Genomic DNA, 27,879 nt, shown 5'->3' with positions numbered 1-27,879 from the left:
AAGTATTAGCTGGGAATAGATTACTATTTCCTTTTAATGACCGATTCCTACGGGCCACATTAGGGAAATATTTTACTGTGTGAGGACAGACTTCAAGATAAGGTCCAATCCATTAAAATGAAGAAATCAAAAACACTAATATAAGTTATTCATTTTCCAGAATTACAACTAAGTGAAGGAATTAATGGATTCCGGTTATCAAATCCTCCAATTTTACTGGTCTGTGCTCTGCATGCTAGTTTAGAGGTAAGTAATTGCTTTACTTTGAGCCTGAATTTAAGAGTATAAAAGGGTCTAATGAATATTACGTGTATTATTGCTGCTCCCTCAAAGAAAACTGTGAAATATTTGAAAATTGAGGGGGAGAAGTAATGAAAAGCAAAGAAAATAACCCCACACCCCTGAGAGACCAAGGCCTTTAATGAATATACTCATCTCCCCATGGCTCTCACAAACTCTGCTGGAGGACCTTGAGTTGGACCCAGAGTATTTGAGGTTTGCACCTCCAAATCTGAGCTCTAGCAATGTGTTTTTCCCCGCTTTTAGGAGCTCAGTACAAACTCAAAGCTCAGCACTGTTATCCCATAGAAGTATTCATGGCTCAAAATCATTGAATAATTAAAGTTAGAAGAGATGTCTGAGATCACCAAGTCCCACAGTGACTTGTCTCAGGGCTACTCATGGGAAGGATTATGCTCAGCATCTTCCTACAAAGGAATCATGTAAATCTGAAAAGTTGCATTCAGAGCTGCTGCTTCATTTATTCCACCAGCAAAGCAGATTTATGTAATTTATGAAAGAAAATTAGGTGTCCTGGATCAACTGATCCAGTGGTTCAGGGAACCTGTTCTGCCTTTAGTTATAAACAGAGGAGACAGAAACAACCTGCAGATGTTTCCTGAAAGGGGAATTCATGAGTGTGGTACAGCTCCAAACTGTCTTTTCTTTCCTAGAATCATTAGTTTTCTGGTGGTCAAAGGAGCAGAGCCCCATCTCTGACCTATCTCTGTATGAATCACTGACACTGTGGTTGTGGGAAGGGCAGTCCTGCCACATGGAGCTGATTCCTCCTCTGAAGAAATCCTCTGATCCACTTTGATAGCACAGCCCATCCCTGTTTGAGGGCATGGAGCTGTTCCCCAAATACCTGTGTTTCATATCAAGATGTTCCAGCATTTCTCTTAAGGAAGGCTCTCCCCTGAAATCAGGACTTGGTCTCTGTGGCTCAAAGAGGTGGTGTTACTCAGATTTACCTGCTATATGCAATATATTCTGCTATAAAATCATCCTTAAGCTGGTTTTCAAGGTAGCCTTGGCTAGCAAGGTTTTGCCACCAGCAGAAAAGGCAGAAATTTATTTCTGGTTAGCATTCTGTTAATTCTAGTGGAATGGCTGAGCTGACGCTGGAACAAGGAGCAGTGTCCACATCCCTTTTCTGTATTCACTGAAAAAACAACATCTTAAGCAAACAAAGTCAGAAAACTGCCAGTTATGATCTTTCCATCTTTCATGCAACACTGAAGGACTGCAAAGGGCACAGCCATGCCTCTTGTTCCGCCTGACAATTTATATTTTTAGTCCTTAAACATCCAGTATATTGTTTTAAACTTTATGTGACCTTGGAGATAAGCTGAAAGCTATTCTGCCATGACCCAGATTGTCAGTGCTCGGGTTTGTGTGGGCTGGTGTCATTTAGCCCACTGCAGGGAGCCTGGAACAATGAGGGCTGAGCAGTTTCCATCGCCTCCCCTTTCCCTGCCCATATTACCTTTTGGCACAGCCAGGATTTCCCAGTGCTAATTGCTCTAATACAGTGGGAAACAAAATAGTTTTCATGTCTGGCAAGAGATGGCTAGTGAAATTGCACGCCACCTTCACTGGGACACATTAAGCAGAAGGCAGTGTTTCCAATGGAAACAATGAAAACTGCAAGTGTTAATGGATGTTATTCCTCAATAATGCTTAAAGTGACTGTTATGGCACTAGCTGCTGCCTTTTATGGAAAAAAGGGGAGCGCTCTACAGACACATTTTAAAGACCTTTTTCAAAAAATTTCACCCAGGAGACCAAATATTCATTGCACAAAGCCTGTGGAAGCAGATTTTTGCATGCAGCCTAAGGAGATCCATCGCTCATACTCCTGCAAATCCTGGAGGAATAGGAGGCAGGTCTCTGTTTTCCCTCTGGTAATGCACTGAACTGTTCTGTGTCTGCTCTGCCTGCCTGGTGGAGAGGGAAGCACCTCTACATTTTTGTTGACTTGTGCATCTGCTGACTGCTGGTGGCTCTGGTCCCTGTCACGTTTATTCCCTTGCAAAGTCTGTTTTAGAGCATCCACATTCTGTTTCACAAACACACATGCAGGGGTTCTTGGTTTTGTGCAGCATCTAGTGGCTGTGAAAGCATCAGGGAGTGAGGCTTGGGATGTTCTGCAAAACTACAATTTCCAGATGCTGCTGGAAAACGTACTTTGCTTTATTTTGAGTAGTATTTCTCAGGTACTTCTCTTAAAGCTTCTCCAAGTTATAAGTAATCCTAAAATCATTACTTCTCTAGTGTAGAGGGTGAGCCTGGGGATTTAAAGCTGTAAAGTCAATGCTAGTACACATTTTGTGCTTTCACAGACAAGAATTTCTACACCAGTCATGATGTTTCAGTCTTGGCCCTTGGATTTTGTTAATAAAATCACTTAGTTTGGGAAAGACCTCCAAGATCATCCAACCATTAAACCAGCTCTGCCATGTGTATGTAAAATATTTCTCTGGTATTACTGCTTGATTCCAGTGATAATGTTTAGAGAAATCTTTATTTCCTTCTCATTTTCTACAGCAACACATTCTCATCCTAATGATTTCAAATCATTTCAAATCATCACAGGTTTTTAGTCAAACTACAATGAAAGCATTGAGGAGGAAATCCATTCTGCTCACTGGTTACCTGGAATACCTGATAAAGCATTACTACAGTGAGGATAAAACAAATCCAGAGAAGCCCTTTGTAAGAATAATCACACCATCTCACATTGAGGAGAGAGGATGCCAGCTCACTCTGTCGTTTTCCCTTCCAATCAAATCTGTGTTTAAAGAGCTGGAGAAGAGAGGAGTAGCTGTAAGTAAATCAAACTTTACCTTCTTAACAACCAACAAGCCATTAATTTGCTTTTATTCAAATGTAGTCTCATATAAGGCAAAAACCCACTAGGACTGATGACGACTTCTTACAATTTCAATTTTCTCTTGTGCAAGTAATCAAATATATAGAGTTATTTTATAAATTATTTGTTAGGGTCTGTATTGCCATTTCACTGTTGGCTTATTTCCAGTAGTTCTGGAGTCACTGCTGAGGTTAGAGCTCTATCATGGGTGCCTTAGGGTGGGAGGCACAGCTACAGGTTTAATTTACATGACAAGGAACTCTGAACCTACATTAGTCCCCTTCTGATCCACAAGTGGCCAAAAGTTTTGTGAGGCATTGAGATGGAGCCATGGAAAAGCTGCCATTTCCTTAGAGATGTGTTTCAGCACTCAGAAAAAGAAACCACTGAGCATCACTTCCTCGTAATGGCACAGTTACCATCGAGCACTTCTCCAAAAGAATAAAAGTGAAATTTAGGACCATACAATGGGTGATTTAGATGTGCTGGGAGGTGAGACTGATAGCATGATGCCATATAATTGAGATATCCATTTTATTTCTGCTGGCTACTTGTCTCCCCAAAGAGCACATCCTTTAGGTTACGTATGCTGCTGCTTTGGTGCTGCCAGGGAATTCCAGGAACTCCTGCTTTTAAGAGGGCAAGGGGCCTCACACTGTTGGCTTGTCTTTTCAGTGCAGTGATATTTTTCAAATATAAGAGATTATTATATTCAGCAAAATGTTCAAAATCACAATGAGAGGAAGAAAAATACTGCAATGCATGTGCCATTACTTGTACCTTTAGAACAAGACACTCACATACTGGAATGGGGGTTTTATGTGCTTTATTTTTTGTCGTCTCTGTGCCTCTTCAACTCAGGGTTGCTATAGGCACTAAGGTGAATTTTGGGGCTACAAAGCTGATTTGAAGCCCTCAATGATGCTGATAAAGTCCTGCCCATCCTGAGCTTCTCATCATTGTTTTAGGCAAAACTGCTCTTACTAAAAATTTTCACAGTCATTCTCCTCACTGTAGCTCCTTAGGATCCCAAAGGCTTTACACGTGCTTGCTTGTCAGTCCAGTCATTCTTCCTTAAAGACAAGTTGTGGCATTTAAAAATATACCCTGACAGATAAACATGAAGTGACCTGAATTTACTGAATGTTCCCTCTCTGTTTTGCAGTGTGACATGCGAGAACCAAACGCTCTTCGCGTTGCCCCAGTTCCTCTCTACAATTCTTTCCGTGATGTGCACAGATTTATTGAAATCCTGGGATCTGCAATTACATCTTCAAAACAAACAGCAAATAATACTGTGCTATCTGGTTCTTATTGATGGCTCAGCTGTACCTTTTAATCTATTTCTGACCAAGATGCATTTATCCTGCTGAGTGATTCTTTGCTTCGAGTAGACCGAGCTATATCCCATGCAATTTGCAAAAAAATGACTGTGCTTGAATAGTTATTTACAACAGACATAGTTTTATTAAAGCTCATATTTCCACTCTGCTTTGACTTTGACTTCATGAATTAGTATGCTTTGTATATTTTAATGGGGCTCTTCTTAAATATTTTATGTAGTTTTATTACATTAGCCTTGAGAAGCATGGAAGAATTGCTATCAACTAGAACAGGGATGAAAAAAAATCCCTTCCTTATTACAAGAATTATGCATAATAAAATGTGGAAAATAGACAAATCACCAACTGTTAAAAGATACAGCCCAATTTACATTTTTAATTTAGTAATTCTATTTAAAGTACAGGGTATGCTTGAAAAGTAAAAGTTGAACAATTACTTGTTTCAAAACTCCTGACTGCTGCACACCGAGTTTTTCAAAGGGCCCAATATTTTGAAATTCTGGTTTAATGAATGATTTAATTGAAGAATGAATTTCCATTGCATTCTTTGGTGCGATTCCGTTGGCCAAAACAAAACATTTTATCTTTCTAGGTAGTCCTGTTGGAGAGGAGGAGCTGCAGAAAGCTGAGAAGAGCTGTAGACCCATGAAAGGCAGCGTGAAGGGCCGTACGAGCACTCCCTGCAGCTTTAGTGAGGCTTAGTTGGGATTAGGCAAAATGAACCCTGAGCTCTTTGAGCAGCAGCAAAATATCCCATTGTTAGCTCACCGTGTGGCCCAAATTTTTACAGAGATTTGCACCAGGCAGGCAAGAGCAATGTAGAGAAACTGCTTACATTTCAGCAACGCTTTACCCAAAGTTGTTTTAAGGCATAAATAACACCTTGGCATAATTGGCAATTAAGCTCTAAAGTCTGTAGCTATTCACGCAGCGTTTTCCAAGAATCAGCTGAAACTTCCTCTCTGATGATGTTCAATGTGTCTCATTTTTGGTATGAAACACTTAGAAAATTACATCCAGTAGTGCTTTGAATATGTGAAGGGAGCCTGTAATAAAGACAGGGACAAAGTGATGCGACAGGACAAGGGGGGATGGTTTAAACTGCAGGAGGGTGGATTTGGGTTAGATGTAAGAAAGCAGTTTTTAAAGGTGCTGAAACACTGGAACTGAGAGGTGGTGGGTGAATCCCTGGGAATATTCAAGTCCAGATTGGATGGAGCTCTGAGCAACCTGCTCGAGATAAAAGGCTCCACCCTTTAAAAGGTCCATTCCAACCCCAGCTACTCTGATTCTGTGGTATTTCTTATTCTGCTTCAAGAGTGAGGAAGGATTTTGGGCGGGAGTGAGGTCTTCTCTAGTTTTGCTCAGTTACTTTTGCTGGTTGAAACTTTCACACCCTCAGAGCACCTCCTGCTGCACAACAGAGCATCTACCTGTTCTCTAAAACTCCCCAGCTGTGTATGTTAAAATCCTTCCTGCAGCAATGCTGATTTTATTGGTTCAGGGCAAAGCTGAAAGAACTGCAAATACAGCATTTATTGGTATTTTTAGCACTTGTAAAGAGAAAGAAGAGCTTCTTTAACCAGAATATTGTTGGAAAGAATAGCACAGGAGTCTTAATCAGTTGGAAAGCTCTGTCTCACTCAAGAGGTTTTGATTACATTGACGTCACCTCTCCTCAGCTCAGCTGAGACTGATGGCTGTGTTGCAGGCCAGGTATCTGCATTTTTGTGGGTTTATTTTTATCTTTGCACCTGCAGCTCAGCTACTTTGTCTGTCAAGTGGCACAATCTTAGAAAAGGACCTTTTTCCATAAAGTGACAGTTGATGCAAAAAGCACAGAATATAAAAATGTGCAGGTCCACAGTGCTGGAAAGGGATTTAACTCTGTGTCAGTGCCTTTGCAGCACTTGTGTACAGGTGTCAAATGACTCTTACCTCTTCACTATAGACTTGGGCAAACTTAATATAAATTCAGATATGGATGGAGTTCATATTATAAAACACCTTATTCTGACATCAGCTCAAACTCCAGAGGAGTAAGAATCCCAGAATCTCTTTCTAAATAGCTTCTAGACCTTAAGTTTTGGACAAGCTCTCTTGGCAGTTATGGGGAGATAAACAGTGATTTTTGAGAAGTTTGAGATCTGCTTTTAATTCACACAAGTGAATTAATAATCTTTAATTAACAAGTGAAAATAATCTTTTTGTCTCTGAGGAAAGTGAATCGTAGTAGGTAAAGTTCTAAATATATGCAGTTCAGGTTTCAAGGAATAACAGATTAACAATAAATATTTGATTATATTTTGTCTTTTAGTATCATTTTAGGCTACAGGTACAAATATTGACTTTACAAATATGTATTTGTGTTCTATTTGATGGATTTGATTAAATTCAGTGCATCAAGGCTCACTTATTTCAACTATTTTGAGTTATTTTCTCTTTTTAACCTGTGACCTGTGATAATAAAACTAAAAGTTCCTTGCATTTGTAGACATATATATCTATAAATTCAGAAAATTATTTCCAAAAAGTGAGGGAAACCTATATTGAAGTTTACTCATTTTACTGAAATAAAATTGCAGCATAAGTATCAGTTTCACAGGGTCTTTCCCTACTCGAAGTAAAAGTTTTGCAAGATGAATAATACTGGAAGTTAACATTAGGTGTCAGTATTTTACATATTATTTAGCAAAAGGATATCAAGGGAAAAAGCTTCTATAAAAAAAAAATAAAAAATTACAGTCTGCTTTTTCAAATGCTTTAAGTTATCACAGTTAGAGTGGTATCAGGAATAATTATGTGTGAAATAATTAATTGTATATACCCCGAATGCTTCTTGCTAGTTACATCTCTGATTTAAAATTCAATACTAAGTACCACTGCTTTCTAATTGTGATAACATTTCATTCTTGGATTGTCTGAAGAAATTACATTTTTCAAATTGAACTGCAGGACATGAGGATCTGTAGATGACAGAAAATTGATAGCCAGGTAGAGTGAGAAAATGCCTGCAAAATGAAGGCAAATGTGAGTATGCAGATCCCTGGTTGTGTGTGATCTTTTTCAGCACAACAAAATTTAAGAATGTGCAGAGCCCTTAAGCTCACTACAGCTGTTGAAAATACAAGGAATAAATACTATACTATCCATCCATTTTATTCAAAATATTCAACATTTTTAACCCTGTTTTGCCACAGGAACACCAAAAACAAGGCAAAGTCTTTTTTCACAAGCAGAGGATGCCTTTGTCTTCCAAAAGAGCAACAAAACAAAAGCACTCTGAGTGAAGAAAAAGGCATGACATAGTAATTTTTTCATCTGAGCTTGTGACATTACTGAGAATGGGAAGGATGTGGCTCACCTGAAGAGTTTAAACCCCAAAATGTCCTTGTCTGACAATGACAGAATCCACCTTGATTTTGTTTTACCCGCAAATTTTTTTACATTGGCGGATTAAGCAAGAAAGATGCAAGAAAGGATGGAAGATACTAAAACAAAAATAATTAACTTTTTAACCTATGTTAGATGTTCCCAAGCAGAACTGGGTAGAAGTGGGAATTCCCTGTGAAATTCCAGCCCCTGGGGGAGAGATGGGCTTTGGCTGGGGTCACAAAGGTGAAAATAAACATTTTTGGCTAAATCCACAGAGGGGCCTGACACGATGTGTTGATACCAAAGCAGCCACATCAATATTTTATTTTAATACCTTTCCCTGAGTCACAGATTTGTTGAGGTTATAAAAGACCTCCAAGATTGAGTCCAACCACTCACCCAGCACTGCCATGTTCGCTGTTATAATAAAGACATGGCTGAGGTATGTGTATTATCTATACTCACCTATAAAACACACTTCAGAGGGAGCTGACCTACCCAGAGAGCCCCAAAAACCTCTGCAGGTTCCCCGAGGTTCACCTCTGGGCACTCAAGCTGGTGCAAATCTATTTCTGAAAAGCTACTCACTCTCTGAGACCAGCTGAGAGACAGTTTTGCATAGTAAGCTTAAAGTTTTGTCAATATTTGTGAAATATATTTAGACAGCTTATTCAGAAATGAGTAAGTTATAGATCAGTAATTCATACTTTTTATATCCCAAGTTTTTATTACCTAAACTTACTCTTCTAAGCATCGTTTTATGTTTCTAGTTAAATATAAGTGAGAATTGATTGGGGTATTTCTCAATGGAATTCTATCTTTATTTCATCATAATTGCTTCATATTTGAATAATGACAGATGAACTACTTCATTCAATTGCAGTTTTAAGGCTTTGAAGTCACAATAGCAGCAAAGGATTTAAATCCTGAAACCATTATTATGGCAGAGAAGACATCAGGGAAAAGGAAAACTTATGGTAGTGTAATTTTCTAGATGGAAAAATTCTTCTGCGGTTGCACTTTTTTTCTTTTTATTATTTTTTTTCTCTGGACATTTTATTAATGTTAAAAGAACCCTGGAAGAAGAGATTGGAAATGCTGAATGAGAGTTCTGCTGTAAGTAAACTTCTGTAGTTATTTGGCTTTGGAGCTGGGTACAAACCTTTTAAAATTCTGGGCAGCTGCAATACTGTATTTCACCAATAAAGAGTTCATTAGATCTTTTTTCTCTCTGACATTTTACATCTAGTCCTGAGTACATGTTAATACTCCAAGGTATGAATTTCAAAGTTCCCTTTATCTTTGTGTACAGTTTTAAGCAATTAATCAAATGATAAAATATAGCTTTAAAATTAGAAACGAATTGTGAATTTAAAGTATATGTTCAAAAAGTTCCTACATTATAATTTGGGGGGGGGGGGGGATGGGGTTTCATCAACTGAACTTAATTCTGGTGGTTTTCTTTCTTTCTTTTTTTTTTTTTTACTTTCTATTTTATTGAAGAATTTTGAAGCAATCCTGAAATTGTTAAAACATGACCAAGTGGTCTACCCAGGATAGTTCCCTCTCCTCGGAGGCTACATCAAAGTGGCAGAGACATAGAAAAATCATTATTCAATATGTTCAAAATGATTCCCATGTGGGGGAAGATTTACACAGGCTTCTGAAGTGAGCGTGGGGGCAAACAGCACCGAGACCCCTTGGTCTGAAATAAAAGTGAGTGGCAGTTGTATCATCCCCTTACAAGGTATGAATATGAAGATAAGCCTGAAGTTTAGGGGGGTGGGGATTGCAGCATAATTTTGGCAGCAGGGGCCAAATCCAACCTCTTGAGTTCAACCTGCAACTTTTCTGCTCCAAGGATGTTCCTGGTGCCTCAGTTTGGAAAGCCTGGGGTGGGGTGGCTGTTCCAAAGGTAATTGTGAGTGGACATCTGCAAAGTTCCCATTGATACCTGAGCACAAGGTGTTAAGAACTGGGAGTTTCTAAATGTCATTAATGAATCTCAACAGAAAAAAGCTTGTAATTTTTTTTTTTTTTTGCCTGTATTTTCTGTTTTATTCACTGAGTTGTGTCAAGCACACAACACCCTCTTTCCTTTTAATGAGTGTGTTATTTTGATTTTAACCTAGGAGATGAAAGGCAGTATTCAGAAATATTCAATCTTCAGACATGACATGGAAGCAGTTCTGTCATCTTAGCTGAAAGTTTGTGCCAAATGCTCAGATGTTGTTGTGTGTGATATCTAATTTAAACCACTGTGGCCAGGAGACAGCAGATGCTGCCAATTCTGCCCTTCTTATGTGGAAAACACCTCACACCTGGGTAACTTGTGTGGACCTTCCTTTTTAAGGATGCTTCTGGACTTTTCTGCACTGCTCCTACTTAAAGAGAAAAAATGTGAAGGTCTCGTTTAGAGGAATTGTGAGTGAAGGAACATATTCACCTGCTCCTGAGTAATTGACCCTGAAATTGTGAGTTTTTTTCTTATTTTAAAACTGATGTGAAAATCCCACTTATTATAGAATCATGGAATCATTTATGTTGGAGAAGACTTCGAGGTCACTGACTCCAGCCTTGGGCCTGGTGTTGCCAAGTCCACCACTAAAATATTTCCCTGATTTTTGTTTGACTTCTAGTTCCAATATAATACAGTGCCAGATAAATTTAATGAATTTATAAACCTCATTATAACATTTAAGTTTAATTTGATTTTGAAAGAACTTGGATTAAGAAAGATAAATTTCTTCTACATTAATACAGCAGGGACAAGTACACTGAATTTTGAGAAGTTACTCAACTTTTCAAATTTGACTACTAAATGAAAGATTCTGCAAGGCTCTGTATCAGATATGGATGAAGGATAAAGCTATGTGTCACTTTTTGGAAATCCTAAATTCTGTGGAAGATGATGTAACATATGACTGCTTGATTTTCATTAGCATTCTTATCTTATTTAAAGTTTCTCTTTTTAACTAGATATTAAAGCTGAAGTGATAAAATACCAGAAGTATGAATCACCAAAGTTCTATGTTGAAGTCTGTTCTCCTGACATTTTTCTGAATGAATATTGAAATGCTTCTCAACAAAAGATCTTGAAATTGCTCCATCAGTAATCGGACCCAGACTTGACTTGAAAAAAATTATTTTAATATTTTGTTATGAAAAGCATGCTCTTAATTATAATGATGATCATTAAAACAAATGTCTTGGAAGGCTACTATTTTCAATTCAGCCTCCTTCAAAACATATGAAAAACCTGATGATATACATAATAAGTACATCCTGAAAAAATATTTGAAAAACATACTAAATTAATGTATATGATATACATGTACATCTATGTATATGTATATGTGTGCTCCTCTCCAGAGAATCAAAGGGTTTGAGTCTGTCTTTATTTTTTTAAAATTTTTTTTCACATTTATGGGATGTGTAAGAATTGGTTTAATTTGATGAAATCAAACATTCGATGAAAACAAAGGCGTTAGCTCTGAAATAAGACATCAGCTTTGCTGGGCTATAGATCCTTTGAACTTGGATGACATTGTCTCTGAGGACAAGATGTTTGATGAATTTTAGACTTTAAAGCCTTTGGTAGGAAAAATTAGTCCAGAATCTGTTCCTGCAGGATGGGGGAAAAAAAAAAAAAAATCATTCTTCAAAAGATCAGGAAAAAAATGATGTCATTTTCTATTTCCCTTAAGTACCTTTTCTTCAGATGCTTATATTGGAAAAGGCTCAACAGTCATGAATTTAGGGGCTTATGCTCCAAGTGATCAGGGCATTTATGTCCTCTTTGCACAGAATATTGAAGAGAAACAAAACAAAAAAAAACCTCTTAGAATTTAAGGATAAAGGGCTCTGTGGGTAAGATGGTCTTACAAAACATCACTGACTAATTTTAATCTATTAATTTAATATAATGAACATAATGATTTGTGTAAAATTACTTTACCCCCGTTATATGCCAAATCTGTCAGGAACAGCTGCTTTGCATTCAATATATCATAATGACATATACTGTGGAGTTATAATATTTAAATTTCTTTTCATTAAGGGCCTATTTTAGATTTGCAAGCTTATGCACAAGGGGAGAAGGGCTGGTGCCTCCATCGACTGTCGCTGTTAAAGGTTATCAAAAAGAACTCTTGGCTCTGTGAAGAAATGAGTAATGAGTGCAAGTGGGTTTCGCAGACCCTGTTACAAGGCAAGAATAAACCAGGATTAAAAAGCCTCGTGGAGAGTGTTTTTCCCAACAGGCCTAATGTTTAATGGTTTTTTACTCAGAAGAATTAGGAGGGTCACGGTAACTGGAGCTTGAAATAAAGGTGAATTGATAACACAGGTGGGGAGGTGGACTGAAGGGTTTGTAATTAATTAAGCCTTTATAAAAACCCAGAGGCTGCAGCAGAGACTCCTTCTCTCCCTGTTTCCTACATCCTAAATACTCCTAAAATTATTACCTGGCCCTAAATACCACTTTCCTTTGGAACTGCTGATGATACACTTTGTCCTGTCGCAGGGCTCGCCTGGACTTATGGAAATAATGGATCTGGATGAACATTTCTCACAGCTCAGAAGGTCCAATTCTGGCTGAGAAGAAATTAGCATTGCAAACACCCCCCCACACACATCATGAAAGAGTGGAGATGTTGTAAAACATGGCTCCAGGCTCCTTCTGCTGTAGCCTGAAGGTGATTATTCCATGAAAACTTTCGGAGGTAGCTGCAGCACTAGTGCTGTGTACCTGCTTTAGGAGAGTCTCCATTCATCTTGGAAGATTACTAAAATAAAAAAGGCCCCAAAAAAGCAATATTACAGGCATGGACCAGAGCAAAGAGGACAGCGTGGCCTTGAGAAATAAGGGAAAAGGAAGTCTCTGACTTCAGAGACCACAGACTATAGAATTAAAAGGAACTGAAAAACTGGAACAAGCTCAAGAGCTATAGAATGAGGGCTATCAGTTTTCTATTTTGGTCTGCTTGGAGAAAGCTGAAATTCGTTGTATTTCTATGGACATGTTGAAGTGCTCTGAGTAAGGACGTCATTATTTTTTCTAGGTGGCTGCTGTGACTAATTCTTCCAAGAAGTGCAAACAGCCAAACACATCTAATACTCAGACTGGTGGCTACAAGTTGCACTGAAGATGTCCTTCTTATTTTCTTTTTTCTTTTCTTTTTTTTTCTTTTTCCTTCCTCAGATTTGGATGCCTCCATTCACCAATAACCTGACTTCCTGACATCTCCCAGATCCTCTGAGAATACAGCAATTACCTGCCAGAACAGGGGAGCTGAGGAAAAGGGCAAAGCAGTAGAGCCATGCACACAAACTAGAATTATCTGTGTATTACACGAGCAAATAAAATCACAGGGAGGGATTGGAACTGACATACGGAACTAATTAATTCAACTAACTGCTTCAAGTCTTTGATAAACTGATTTATTTGATGTTTCCCAGTCCATTCCAAGCAGCACAGTCTCCCCTGAAAGCTTCTGGACACAAGAGAGAACATTCATCTGTCTGCAGAGGAGTTTGCCATCCTGCAGCTGACTCTTCCTTGCATTTGTTGCCTTCTTTTTTCTGGCACCAGTGCCTGGACAGTTCTGATGTGCTCTGGGATGGCAGCATGGGAGGCAGCAGGGTGAGAGCAGAGCTGCCACTCGGATAAAGCCTCTGCTAGGAAGAGACAAGAAAAGAGTTCAGCAATTCTAATTTCCACTAGATTTGATGGGGACACGTTGCTTTTGTGAATAGTTTGTTTGGCTGCTCGCTTATGTTTGTTTGTTTATTTATTTATTTGTGAATGGGGGCTTTGGTACTGTAGAAATTAGACTGTTTTTCCTCAAAGGCTGAAGCAGAAGGAGAAAATATCTCAGAATATCTTCCCTTTCTTCTCTGTTCATCCTCAGCATGGAATTTTACCAGATTTGGGACTTTTTCCACTAGAAACTATTCACTAAGCAGCTGAAACTCTTTTAACAGAGGTAGAAACAACACTGGAGAATAAATTTTTTTTGCTAAGGACTGCCATATTCTTTCCAGACTCTTCCTTCACCGTGAAAACATTGACTTTTTGTAGCTCTGATCACGGGCTCATAGATCAAGATATTGTCTCCCAGAGTGCACAACTCTTTTCTTTTAAGGTTCCTTATTGTGTGATGTAAAGCCACCTTTTTGGCAGTTTGGTATTGTAGTACTTTTAGCACTCCAGAAAATACATTTACACTGCATTTCAAGCTTGCATGTAACTAAATCCTGTCAAGGAAAGTCTTTACATAATGCATCAACATATGCTGGGGTTTTGTCTCTTTTTTTAGTACAGTATGGCTATACAATGGATTGGAGTGGCTTTTCTAAGTTATTAAATATAGCCCTAGGCAAGGCTGGCTTTTAAAATAAATGGCAAGATCTCTAAAAACACCTGGGAAAGAGAGAGAAAAAGACTAGTTTGAGTTTTTATAGAACTTTCTTACCCAGTAGTTTTTGTTAACTTTAGTGTCCTACTTTTTTTCTTTAACAATGAAATATAGCAGCAACTAAGCTCAAAAAACAATGAAGTTAAACCAAAAAATATATGCTATTTTCTTAGCTATGAATATTCCTAAATCCAAACTTAATTTTAGGGCAAAATGAAGTTTATAAGGAAGTAAATGTTCAGAGAGTTCTATGCTAAACTTCTCTGCTGCTTTCCACAGTATATTTCTTATCAAAACTTCAGTGGCTCAGCTATTAAGTGATTTAATGCAAGATCATTTTTCTCCTAAAATGAGAATGTTCTGGGTTTTAGACCTCAAGTCACAGCACATATGTTCCTTCCACAGAGCCAACATTAAAGTGCTGGAGAATCTCTAAAGATCTATTTCCTACCACCTGTGACCATTTTGTTAAAATGCCTCTTTCACTTTGAAGACTGTGCTAAGTGAAATGGATTGTTTGGGGGGAAAAGTCAGCTCAGAGTAAAAGGCTTTGGAAGATGGCACCAGAATGTTTATAATGCACGTTGTGCTTGAGAGGGTTGTGTGAATTTAACCATTGCTGTATATTTACATTGACATTTACACTCAGGCTCCTGCATAATGAGCATTTATAGACCAAGCAGGTGATATTAGAGGCCGTGAGCTGTTGGAGCTGTTACATGACCACAAGCACAGCCTTCTTGACATATCAGAATGTCAAGAAACATTCTTCCAGAAACATTTTTGCTGGGATTAAATATTCAAGGCCCTTGTAGCAAAAAAAAATAATAAATAAGTGGCTGTTGAATGGACATCAGCATATTGAGCAAACGATTGCTATGAACAAGTGTATGAATTACTGGCCATGCAGAAAAAAATATTTTTTCTTCCTTTGAAATGTTCTAAAACTGTGAAAAATAGCATTCCTCTGGTGAAAGATGTGGGAAAAAAAATCATTAAGTTTTAACTGTCCAAGGCCAGGATGAATGGGGCTTGGAGCAGCCTGGTTTAGTGGAAGATGTCACAGCTCACAGCAAGAGGTTGGAACTGGATGATCTTTAAGGTCCCCTCCAAACCAAGCCATTCCATGGTTCCATCACCATGGCACTTTAGCCATTTTTACTAATGAAAAGTTATGGATGCACAATTGTTCTTCCAGGCCTGTGCCTGTGTGAGTCAGGTCTGTACTGTCTGTTGTGGCTTGATTTAACCACTGTTAATCAAGTTAGTTTTGCTACTGGGTGTCTGCTCTACAAGGCAGACACCAGGCTGCCAGCCAGTCATCACAACAGGGAGTAAAGGCTGAACTAGGCAAAAACAACTAAAAGTCAAGTTTTCTTTCCCCCTCAGGAGACTTCTGGTCCAGAATAAGTCTCAGAATTGCTGTTTATGCACCATGATACCTCTTGAATTTATTATAACAGAGTTGGTAACATTTGCTGGGCATTCAGCGCCTTCAGTCAACAGTGATTTTTTAAAACTGCTTTTTTAGCTTTAATTCTCCGAGGTATGAGATGAGGCAATCTGGATGTTCACCAGCTTGGTGACACATCTCATAGGCAATGACGCCATCAGCCACTAAAACAGGGACAAGAAATCAGCGCCTCAGAAATGACGCTCCATCTTTAACTTGCACAGCAAACACAAGGGCCAACCTATTGCACAGCAATCTGCTCCAGGTAGTGTCTATGCAGCTTCTGTTTCCTGCTTAGTTTTACTCAGATTAAATGAGCCCTCAGAGTTTGTTAAACTGGCTTTTTTTTTCTTTTTTTTTTCTTTTTTTTTTTTTTTTTTTCACATCTAAAGTATTTTCAGCCTTTCAGAGATCACACAGGAAGCTTGTGCTGCATAAGTTTGAGCTGTATGCAAAGCTGCCATCCTTTTATAGAATTTTGTCACTGCTGACATACTGTCAAATGGATGTGAAGGAGCTCAGACGCAGTCTGCAGCTCGAGTGAAATGTTAGGTGTGCAATGAAAGATGTTCTCATGAAAAATGTCATGTCCCCAGTAATCTAGGGTTTGGACCAGGTAACACAGGCGACTTCTGCTGCAGCATTTTACAGGTTTGATGATGGCTTTTCGTATTTTTGTGGTTAGGTTCTCTTGTCCACATTGCTCACAAATACTTTGTGACTGTAAAAATGCTTCCAATGATTTTATTTGAGGAAAATCTTGAGATTTGCGCAGCTACAATAGATTTTTCAATTAAAATTTATTTCATATGACAAAATTAGTTGGCTTTTAAAAGAGTTCAATATACTGCTTAAAATATACTTCTTTTAAAAGAGTTAGCAGTTAATTAGTGCTGCTGCAGGCCCTGAAGCATTAGAAAAGGTTAGTTTACAGAAAATTACTGTATTGCTTTCTCAGCTCCTCAAACCCGGGAGAAACCCCTCATCACAACTCATAGACATCATTCACTTTTGTATTTCAAAAATCCAGCTTTAAAATACATCCCTGGAATTCAGAGCTTACAAAGGATTGATAGTTCAGAGCAGCTGCTGTGATGTTCAGCTCCCTCTCCTGCTTGTCCCCGTGTGCTGCCTCTCAGCACACATAGGAAGCACTTGGAAACAAGGAGAATTTTGGTTCTGAGTTTATGTGGCCTTTGGCATAATTAAATCTTTGGCCATGAAAAGGATTTTGTAGAAGCTGCTAAAAAATTATTAATAATAATAATAAAAGGATGACTCTGTAGCCTAAGAGCTCTGTCATTCCTTCAGCAGGGCTGCATCCCTCTGTTTTGTTGCAGGACTTTTGAGAGTTTCCTGAGTCCCTTAAGGTGTTGCTTTCCCACTGTTTCAGTAAGTGAAGGATGGACTAAATCTCCTCTACAGGAACTTTATTGCACCTTTTTTCTTGCTGCAATAGGAAATTACCTGCCTGCAAATCAGTCTTTTCCTTGCAGCCTTGTGAAATAGGTGACAGTTTCCTTGCAGGCCTTCCCAAGCTCCAGTCCAGGCCTCACCAGCCCCACCCCTCATTTTCTGTCTCCATTTGGATGGTTTTGCTCGCTCCATTATCTCAGTTTCCCTCTTTTACAGCCATGGGTTGTTCTGTGGCATCCAGGGCACCCAATGACTTTTTGCTGGACCTCTCTACAGATGGGGAAGAGCTTCTTGAGGAGCTCCCCCTGCCAACAGAGCTCATTTTACCTCACTCTAGGGACAAAACCCTAAATATCAGGTCATATGGCAGGTGTTTGGTGTTTTTGAGGTGGGAGGAAAAAAATCCCTTTTTCTGCCAAAGCGTTACCAGAGAGCTCTTCAGCCTGACCAGCACTGTGACCGTCCCCACAGCACCACAGCCCTGCCCTCCACGGGAATCCCCACTGCTCCAGTTTGTAATTTGACCTAGAAATACCAGAAAAATATTGTGGTCCCTTGCTAAAAAAAAAAAAAAAAAAAAAAAAAAAAAAAAAGAAAGAAAGCCACAAGCAAAGATGCTGATGAAGGCCTTTATGAAGGGGCTTTTCCAGAGCCCCAAAGGCCCAGAGCCGTGCCTGTATCTCGTGGTTCTTTGGGTTCCCCCTGCCTGGGAGGGACCATTGCGGTGTGGGATGCTGCGGGAAGTGACGCAGGGCAGCAGCTGTGTGTGCCCTGCTTCTCCAGGGGCTGCTTCGTGGAAAAGTCTTAAGGCAGAAAATCAAAGAAACAGAAGTGTTTGCCTGTCTAACCTCTGCCAGGCAATAGTACGAGCTTGTCCTTAGCAGCAAACTCTCTGATTGTCCAGAACTTGCTACTTGATTAATCTGAATAGCAGTACAGTAAGTGTCCTGTTTACTAAAGCTATATTTCAAAATAGCAAAGCAGATTTGTTGCAAGCCGTTTATTTCAGTACTCAAAGGGTTTCATTGAAGGTAAGAAAAGGGAAGTCGTCTTAAGGCTTAGAATCATAATTCCTTTCAGCATTTCCTTTTAAACCTCATCTTTACCTTTTGCAAAAGCTAGCCCTCCTTGTTTGCTGCAATTTTCACAAAGAAGCTGCTTTCATGCTTTAAAATCTCTTTTTTTCCTTCAGTTCAGAATTTTACACCAGCCTCTAGATGTAAGTCTCTGACTGGTGAGATGGCTCACTTCTTCTCTTGCAGGAAGTGGTTTTATTTTACTTTTTTTCCTGCTTTCTTTTACTCTGTATGAGCTGTGGGACTAACTCGAATGCTGTCTCTAGACATGTGACCTTGATCTTTTCCGTTCTTTTGAAATAGTTTAAACTGTTGCTCGTTGATGGCGGCTTGAGATGAGATGACAACGTCCCTGAGGCTGCAGGTAAGGAGCCTCTGGCCCATCTCAGTGCAGCTTGGGAAACCTGTTGCTAAAAGTTTTTAAAATAATCATGGCTATGAGCATTTTGTAGGCCTTCAAATCAGGTTGCTTTAATTGCACAATTACTTTATTTCTCTAGGCCTTGGTGAATTTGAAAGCAATGAGAAAAGTGTGGAGGATAGAGATGTGATGTTTTAAATAAGTGCTTGGAATTTAACAAACCTGTTGTATTCTATGTGTCTGACCTTGTCTAGTACCCCAAACCACAATTCCCTCTCATACCCCAGCTGGAACCAACTAGTTCTCCCCAAAAATCAGTAGAAAAGTTTGTGGCACTGGCTGGGAAATGAGATTCGATACCTTTTCCCAGCATTTTCCCTTCCTGAGAGCAGTTTAGCACTGTTTGATTAACTGGCTGCTGGGCTGGTCACCATGAGAGATGTGATTAGCAGTATGGATACTGTAAAAGTCAGTAACTTTAGTTTATTGTTCTTTATTTTTTTGTTAGCTAGTTGTTTTGATGTTTCTAGAGTCTGAACATGTTAGTAGAAGTTTGATACCACTCTATTATTCATCAGTTATGCTGGTAGGAAAAGAACATGGGGCATAAAGGACATTTCACATATAATATCCTGGGTTTATCTGTGGATGTTTATCTGGCAGTCGATGGTGATCCTCGTGGAGCTCCCCAGTGGAGATGCCATGGCTGTGTGTTTCCTGCATGGGCTGTTTAAACCCAGACTAATTCATCTTCTGCTTCAGAGCTGGCCAGAAAAGGGCTGCATGTCCTGAGCCCCCACCTCAAAGTTTTCCCTCAGAAAATACACTTTTGCATTGCTGTTGGTGGGCAAAGAACTTTTTGGCCTGCACAGCTTTGCAAAGAAATTGTAATTCAGGAAGATGCTCAAATAACACAATAAAGCACTTTGATTATGGGCCACATAAAGGAGAGCCAGAATTAGCAAGGCTTGTTTTATGCTGAAGATTTTTTATCCCAGTAACGTAGCTTGCTGCAAACTTTGTGACTTATGCTCCTGTTTGTAGTTGATTGCCTTCTCTAACAGGCAACTTGGGTTTCTTTTGGAAATATGGGTCAGAGTTGAAAGATATCACACGTGGCTTGGAGCTCATTTTGGGATCATGCATGCTAATTGGAGACAGATTTTAGTATAGTGTTGTAAGATCACATTTCATATTTTCTGTACTTTTTGGAGGAAAAAAAAGCTGTCCTGCCTGCATACACAAATCAGCACAGACAGGGAAATTGTATAAAAAGAACATGTTCTCTTCCTGGGCTGTGTTTGTCGTGATTTTTATGTTTCTGCTGCAGAATCTTAGAGTAATTTAAAATGCATTTTCCAAAGAGCTGTGAGATTTGGTGAAGTAGTTTGAATTCTCAGAGTTTTATGTCTTTATTTTCTCCCTTTCTCTGCAACTTACCCCTTTGTGTCCAAAGCAAATTCATTTTAAAGAAGCATGTCTTGTTCAGTTTACCTCTCCATCCAATTACATCTGTGATGTACATTTGTTCATTTTCTTTTCCAAATAGAGTGAACAGCAGAAGCACTCTGTATTTTAAAGCTCCTGCTATACACTGTTATTGAATTGCAAAAAAAAAACAAACCACAAATTAAAAAAAAATTGACAGCATTTGTTGTAGAAACTTTTTTTTGCTTTGACACAAAGATATCCTGGTTTGGAAGAGTTGTTCCATCTTATTCCAGCCAAGCTTGAGTGCATGACACTCCTGTTAGTCCCTGTCAGCAGGGCTCTGTATCCTTGGGTATGTTCCTCCCTACCTGGAGTGAAACAGGAAACAGAAACTAAAATGGTGACAAAGGCATGTTCGAATTTTAATCCTGGTATTTGGGCAGCAAAACTCTACAACCTCCAGCTGGAGCATTCCAGCAGCTCTGGTTTGGGTTTCTCTATCTGTGTCTGGTCCCAGAAATTATTATTTTCAACAATGAGCTTCAGGACAAGGTTTAAAAAACAGCATCCCATGCAGTGGGATGGATTTCCCTTGGTGATCTCCAGTGCTGCAGTGAGAATGGCTTTGGTGTGCTGCCCAAGGACTTCAGCTTGGGTTTCTGATATTAGGCTTTGAGCCATGACAACTGCTGCATTTTGGCGTGTTTTACTGAATTACATCAAAGATAGTGGGTTATAGGCAGAGTTTTATGGGGTTTTTTTATGCTCACTATGTGTAATTTTGATACTTGCTTGTTTTTGCTTGTTTTTCATGATTTATTTTGTTTGTTAGATACCTCTGTGCTGTATAAGATCAATCACTGCGAGTTGTTAACCATTTAAGGAGCTGTTAAACCCTGCATGTGGCTAAAAACCATCTCTTGTTGTTGAAGAAGTCTGTCAGTACTTAAGTGTAACTTAACTTTTAACCTGAAACGTGGCTGTTGTACAGAATGTGTCCTAACCATCTCTTAGTGCTGTTTGGGCTTATCTCTTTTGAAAACAAAATAAAGCATCACCTGAGCCCCAGCCAAGGTCTCTACATTCCACTTAGCTCCTAAGAGTTCCATATGAATGCATGAAATCTTTTTCTCAGCAATACAAAGGCAGAAAGTGGTGCTGATGGATGCTGCTATATGCAGATGGTTTTCCTGATTTCATTTTTTGGTCGTATTAGTCTTGAAGAAAGCAGATTGGAAACAATTTTGGCCCAGATTTTTTAAGATAATTCAAGTGTCATTCAGAGCACCGCAGCAGATTTTCCCACCTGGTTACACAACCTGCATAAAACTGTCCCTTTTCCATCCTGTGGTGGCTTCCAAACACTTTTGTCACCATCAAACTGGTGAGGGTCAGGGCAGACTGAATGCCTCATTGCCTTCAGCATTTGGGAACCTGGGCTGGGCGAGGAGGTTTTGGTGTTGCCTGCTCTGAAACCTTCTCCTAAGGTGAGTCTGCTTCAACCAGTGGTCTCAGTGAATCTGAATTTCGCTCTCCTACCAGCCCCTGAAGGACAGAGATGGTTGATTCCTTGCTGTGCTGGATGTTAAGATCGTGCCTTCACGCACTCAGCATGCCTCTGTCAGTCTTGCCTGCTTTGAGAAATACTATAAAAAGGTTGTTTTGGAGACTCACTACAAAACAAGCACTGCTAGCTCCTCATTTACACTGGGACTTCCTCAACACAGAGCTATTTTTTACTTAAAGAGTGAGACTTCTTGTCACAGTCTTGCATCATCTTTGTCACAACTTGAAGCTCCCTGGGTTGCAAACTTCCAGGCTGGCTGAGACAGGAGCAAAAAGAAAGCACTTGGATTTTCATTAAGAAGGTTGGGAAATAATGTTCAGGGCACAGATGTTTAGATGTTACAAACTTACAATGGGGCAAACCTAGCCCATGCAAGAGCTGTCAGTGGAAGCAGCCAGGCCATGCAGAAGAAGATTTTCAGGGGTTTATTGGTTCATATTAAAGTAGTCTGGAATTGTTTACAGCTGGCACTTGTAAAATAAATCCTGTTTGAAGAAACTAGGAACAAAAAATCATATATGCTTAAAGAAATTCACCTTTTTATCTTAATTTGTCTACATTTTTGCTCAGCTTACTTTGAGGAAGAAATGTTTTGAGAATTAAGTAGGAAAGGTAAAAGAGGTTTAAATAGATATTTGTATACTCCAAATTATCTGCTAAGCTACTCTGTGTATGTGCAAGTTGCATTAACTCAAGGAGTGCTCAGATATTTACTGAAGCATTTTTTTTAATAAATTAACTGAGTTTGATGGTGCTATGGCTGGTGGTAGGTTGTTTAAGGTCCATGTAACTCTTCCTGCCATTTGAGATTTACAGATATTAAACCATTCTCTTCCAGTTAAGCTGGGTATTGTGGGTTTCTACTGTGGTTTTCATGAATATTTCTTCCAAACCTTGTGCCTGATACACTAGGAAGGCACAGTCCTTGAACAGAGGAACTTAAAGGGAGTTATGATTCCTTCTGCAAAGCATCCACCAGTTTTCCTGATGGATGCAACCTGCATCCAATCCTGCAACCTGATAAGAGGGGAGGGGGAGATGAGGAGAAAGGAAAACAGAAGTGAACATGGCTTAGAGGTGAAGAGACGTGTGTCAAATATGTGCTTGTTCTGTGTTTTGGATTTCTTTTCTGCCACACCCTGAGCAAAACCATTGCTGTATTTGGTGCTGAATCAGATACCACCTACTGAAAGTGCTCTTGGGCAGGACACAGCCCTTGGCACCTGAACTTGTTTATTTGCTACTCAGGATGTTACAAATTCTCTTCCTTTTGGGTGAGGAAGGAAATGACAGAGATACTTTGTGAAAGCAGTTGAAGCCCGGTGTTCTGCCCCTGAGAGGGCTCTGTCACCTCCATGGCTGGTGGGTCTGTCCCCTGCCTGTTGGGTGTCAGGAGCTCTCAGCTTTGGTGTCTCTGTGCAGCTGGGGCTGGAGCCAAACCCACACACACCCAATGGCCACACCACGGACACCCACAGCAAACACCAACAGAAGCCTCACTGGGCTCTCTCAAAATTGCATTTCTAGCAAATAGCTTTGTTATGAATTAATTGATATTTTACACCTGGAGGGTGTCACATCACACTTTCCATCTCAGAGCTCTGGCACATGCTGCCATTTGTGTGTCAGGCTGAGTAGTGCCGAGGTTTGATCCAGAGAGATTAACGTTTCCATTATCAGTAGTACATTGCATTCTTGGTTAATTCATTAGAAAAAAAAAAAAAAAACAAACCACCAAACAAAGTATAGTAATGAGCAATCAAATTCTTGTGATGGTTTTTAGATTTAGGATTAACCCATTTAGCATTAATCCATCTGCTCTTTGAGTGCCAAAGAAAGCAGAAACAGCCCAAGCAAAAGCATGTCAGCTCTTCCTCCTTCATTAATCCTAAACCGTGGAAAAGGCAAGGAGTGCCCAAAGTTTTAGCAGAAGCTTAGAGGAAGTGATGTCTTCAACCCATTCTTGAATTTCCTTTGGGCAGTCCAGCACTAGCTCCTGCTTGAGTAGGATGCAGTCACAGACACCTGAGTCATTCAGAATTGCTGAACAGAATTTGAAAACTTCCTTTTGAGCTTTCATTTTCTTCTGAAGTTTGTAAAAAGTCTTTTGTAAAACCTTTCTTAGAGTGGAGGTAGCTGAAAGGAGAGAATCTATTAAGATGTGGAGTGAAAACTGTATAGAATAAAAGAATGAAAGAAGTTAAATGAAGATATTACTCATCAGAGTTGTACCCTGCACCAAGATTCAGGTATTTAGGGAACAATCTTGTTGCAGTCTAAGGACATTTTAACTCAGGCACACAGGACTGCACAGGTTAATTTGAGCTGAGTGCAGCCATTTAATCCAAAAAGTGTTTTGAGGATGCTACCTCATAGACCCAGTGGGAAATGTAACAGTCATTAAGTATTTTTGCCCTGAACAGTGCTGGGGGCAGATGAATGGCTGTGATTGTTTCACTATGAGTGTTGGTGCTCGCAGGCAGCTCTGGCTCTGCCATGTTCCCTGTGCTGTTGGTGTTGATTTTGGCTTTGTGTAGCATATCTGTGGTGGGACACAGGTGGCTGTGGCCTCCTGGCCTGCAGAAAACGTGTACAAGGTTTCCTGGAATCACCCTGAACCACCTTAGTGAGATAAAGTTTTCTGGTTCCTCGGTAAATAATTTCATCTGCAGCAAAAAATATAAATATAATTAACAGAGCCTATTGCCTCATCAAAGAAATAATGTCAGGGGAGTTGGAAATAGATGATCTTTAAGGTCCTTTGCAACCCAAACCATTGTATGAGTGTATGAAATTAACTTTTTGACAGCACAGCACCCTTGGTATTTCCCCTGTGCAGACATCTTAGCTGCACAATGTGGTATCAGATGTTATCACAGAGAACAAGGGCCTTTGTTTTTTCTCTTCTTTGCCCTGAGCAGCCTCGTGGGGCAGGCACTGCTGCTGCCTTGTGCTCTGTGGCAGCGGTGGCTGGAGAAGAAAGCAAACTGGAGGCCCCATGAAATGCAGAAGAGGGGCTTGCTCAAAGCAAACCGCAAAGAATTTCCCCTTCTGGTTCCTGCTACAGCTTAAAAGTTTTCTCCTAAAACTGTAGGTGCCATCTCTGCTGCATTTCACAGCAGCGTCTCTTGGAAGTGCAGCACCAGGAGCTCCGCAAAGGAAAGTGGAGATGGAGTGTGGGAACAGATTAAAAGTGTCTGGAGGATTTTTTCCTCCCTCAGATGGGAAGTGGGAGCAGTGAGAAGAAGCAGGGGAACAGCTGCAGGATCACAGCACAAAAACTGCTGCAGATATAGATGATGGGAGATGGAGAGAGGGTGGGAGGGACTGTTTCATGTGCACAGCACGCGAAGTCAAACTTCATCCGGGGGAGTGAGAGGGAGGGCATCTCCCTGTCCAGATCAAGGACAGAAGCTCCTCTTCCTAGAGCTACTGAGGCAGGCAGGGTCAGCAAGAAAAAAAATGTGTCACTGTAAGTTTCAAATAAAAAGAGAAAAAAGTTTATTATAAATTCATTTTATTCTTTAATTTATTTTTAAAGTCTGAAAAGATTTAAAGCCTTTGGTATTCAATAATCTCAGTATCTCAGTTTGACAGATGTCTTCTGTGGGATGATGGGTATATGGAACTGCAAAAAGGATTAAGACACAGCAAATGTGCATTGAAACTACTAAGCTGAGGAGCTCTGAGATACTCTAAGAGGTTAAAGCTACTGGTGCTACTTCACCAAAGGCTTTACAGAACTCAAGAAGGCATTTTTTCTGGTGAAGGGGATGGTGCTGCTGCAGGAACTGAGGGCTGGAGGGCAAAGTGAGGCAAGACCTGTTCAGTAGTTCATGATGTGTTCAGTAGTTCATGACGTGTTCAACAGTGCCCAGCTGATTTAGAGGTAGGATGAGGTAAAACTTGTGTGTAGTTTTACTCAGTGATGGATGTGAAATGTTTCCTCCCAATGAATGATCCTGTGGAGCTGTGGGGAGGGCACAATCAGGCTGCCACACCCTGCCCAGGCAGGCCTTGGGACACTCCCGTCCCTGCCACGTAAAGCCCAAAACTTCTGGTGGCAAAGCTCTGAAATTTAGAATTTCCAGGAAGTTTGTTTCTTTGGCTATTTGCAGTGAGCTTTCAGGTGTTTAAAAAATATTTTTCTAATACATCAGTTTTTCTTGTGATACAAACTCTTCTACTTCTCCAGAGAGTTTGGGCTGTTCCAAAATTACCATCGCCACATGTCTGGTTCAGGTAAGCATGGAAAGCTTGGATGAATATCCAAATCTCTGTGAGGAGAAGTTCTGCAAAATTGAGCTGGAAGTATTTCAAGCAGCCTTACTTTGAAATTTCTGTCACTTCTGCTTCTGCTTGTATCTGTAAATACTGCAAGAATAACCTTTCCCATAGTATCTCATCACTTCAGATCTGGCAACATTAAAAGTAACAACACTTTTCTGAACATTTAGGCTATAGGAACAGATTTCTTTCAAGCACCGGGAAAAATTTGCGATTCTTATGTGATCTTCCTAGAGAAAACATTAAATTTTTTTTCTTCTTCTTTTTTTTTTTTTATTTTTTTAAATTCCGAATTAGACAGCTTTAAACTAAATAGTTACTATGAAACAAGCACCAGGTGCAGGTGTGAAATGGGTTTAGACTGGTCAGTCTAGAGGTGTATGAAAAGCCATGGCTCTACTCTACTTACCTGTAGTAAGTCAAGAATAACCAAGCATTCTCCTCTAACACTTATTAGGCCATATTTAGTGTTAAACCAATAAAATGAATGAATTATAAAATGTTACTGGACTTCATGCTGCTGTAAATTACTTAATGCCATTGGTCTAATGTCCAGACCATTGTAGTCCTGCTGCCCAGGGCCACAGGAAGTGCTGTGTACAGGATGATGCTCACAGATGGTTTTTCAATACTGCGCCTATATAATCAATATTCTCCATCAGAAGGATTGTAGTTTAGCTTGCACAGCACAGAAAATAGAGGCAGGTGTTGTGGATCAGAAGCAATCCAGAAAGAAATGAAAGGTGCTGCCAGCAGGAAGACCTAGAAGTAGCATTTTTTTCCCCCCAGGCATGTTCTTTTACATATTCAAATGAATTTCTACTATGGACAACTGTTCCCAGAACATATGCAGGCCAAACTGTACACAAAGGATACAGGATACTTTTGGCTTCGAGTTCCACTGGAAGCTGAGATATTGAATTGACGTGGGAATGGTGAAAATAGACTCCATTATGCTATCCCATATGATATATTGGGACAGAAGAACTTTGGAAACAACTGCTACCTTTTCTGAGACCTTCCCATGTAACATAATTAGGAAACTAAGCAATGCAAGAGGAGGCATGACCATATGAAGTCAAATTTCTTTTACCCGGTTACATGTGGTATTTTTTTTGTTTTCAGTAATATCCCAGTGGTATTTCCAAGCAGGTTTCATTTGTGCAGGGAGGACCTGCAGACAGAAGGTCATGGAGCATTACAGGATTAGAGTTGGTGGATCTGGAGTCATAAAATGTGTATGTGAAGAGTTTGTCATTGTACCCACAAAACTTTGGACTAGTAACCCTCCCATTTTCCTCTCTTTCTAATTCTCAGAACATTTCCAAGCAGATAGGAAAGCATTTCCAGAGGGAGCAGGTCTCTGCCCTGTAGAGACCAAGAAGATTTTCCCTGTTTTCCTGTCATCTCTCCTGCTCTTTTTAAGGGTTTATCTATGCATAGAAAGGAACAGACTCTGGGGTTGTCATCTTGTATGAAATTCCAGAATAACACAAAGGAGGACTTTAGACCCCTTTTAAATCCTCATTCCTAAGCATCTTCAGTCCAGAAGAGGCACATATATTTTCTCTCTTTATGTTTCTCTTCATCCAGTCCTGGAGACAAATCAAGCAAAAATTTATAAAGGTTAATTTTTCCACTGAATATATTTGGATAAGATATTTTGCTGCCATTTGCTTGATATAAGCCTTTTGCCATTTTATTTTATCCTTATAAGTTTTGTGGTTTTTTTAAATATTAGCCTAGTACATGAGATTTCTGTTTTGAGAATTACATAGCTGCTAACCAAAAGTTGTTGTAAAGTATAACCCTCTCTTAATATAAGAGAATAGATCAAAGAGGTTGAAATTATCATCATATCAGGGATCAGGTTAAAATCTCACTGATAACAGGTTTTTCAGCCCAAAGACTTGCTTAATGCTTTATTCTTGTATTGAGTTACTACCTAGAAGGTCTGTTAAGGACCTTGATAGGACAAGAGGAAACGGCTTCAAGTT

The 27,879-nt window shown here is 39.6% G+C and overlaps 2 protein-coding genes across 4 annotated transcripts in view; both read left to right on the top strand.

Annotated features, from left to right (window-relative positions):
* KYNU (kynureninase) overlaps positions 1-4,645 on the top strand; it is a 56,974-nt gene extending 52,329 nt beyond the window's left edge. For all 3 annotated transcript variants that reach the window (XM_058840307.1, XM_058840308.1, XM_058840310.1), the window contains exons 12-14: positions 161-246; positions 2,878-3,108; positions 4,320-4,645. In XM_058840307.1, the coding sequence (XP_058696290.1) occupies positions 161-246; positions 2,878-3,108; positions 4,320-4,472 (470 nt within the window). In that variant the 3' untranslated portion in view covers positions 4,473-4,645. The remainder of the gene's footprint in view (positions 1-160; positions 247-2,877; positions 3,109-4,319) is intronic.
* A 13,167-nt stretch (positions 4,646-17,812) lies between these two features.
* The window catches only part of ARHGAP15 (Rho GTPase activating protein 15), a 322,985-nt gene continuing 312,918 nt past the window's right edge, over positions 17,813-27,879 (top strand). Inside the window, exons 1-2 of the mRNA XM_058839510.1 lie at positions 17,813-18,191; positions 18,540-18,600. Coding sequence (XP_058695493.1) covers positions 18,577-18,600 — 24 coding nt within the window. The 5' untranslated portion in view covers positions 17,813-18,191; positions 18,540-18,576. The remainder of the gene's footprint in view (positions 18,192-18,539; positions 18,601-27,879) is intronic.

The sequence above is a fragment of the Poecile atricapillus genome, chromosome 5 (genome assembly GCF_030490865.1).
Source record: "Poecile atricapillus isolate bPoeAtr1 chromosome 5, bPoeAtr1.hap1, whole genome shotgun sequence".
In the NCBI taxonomy this organism is placed as follows: domain Eukaryota; kingdom Metazoa; phylum Chordata; class Aves; order Passeriformes; family Paridae; genus Poecile; species Poecile atricapillus.
This window is presented reverse-complemented; position numbering and strand designations above follow the sequence as displayed.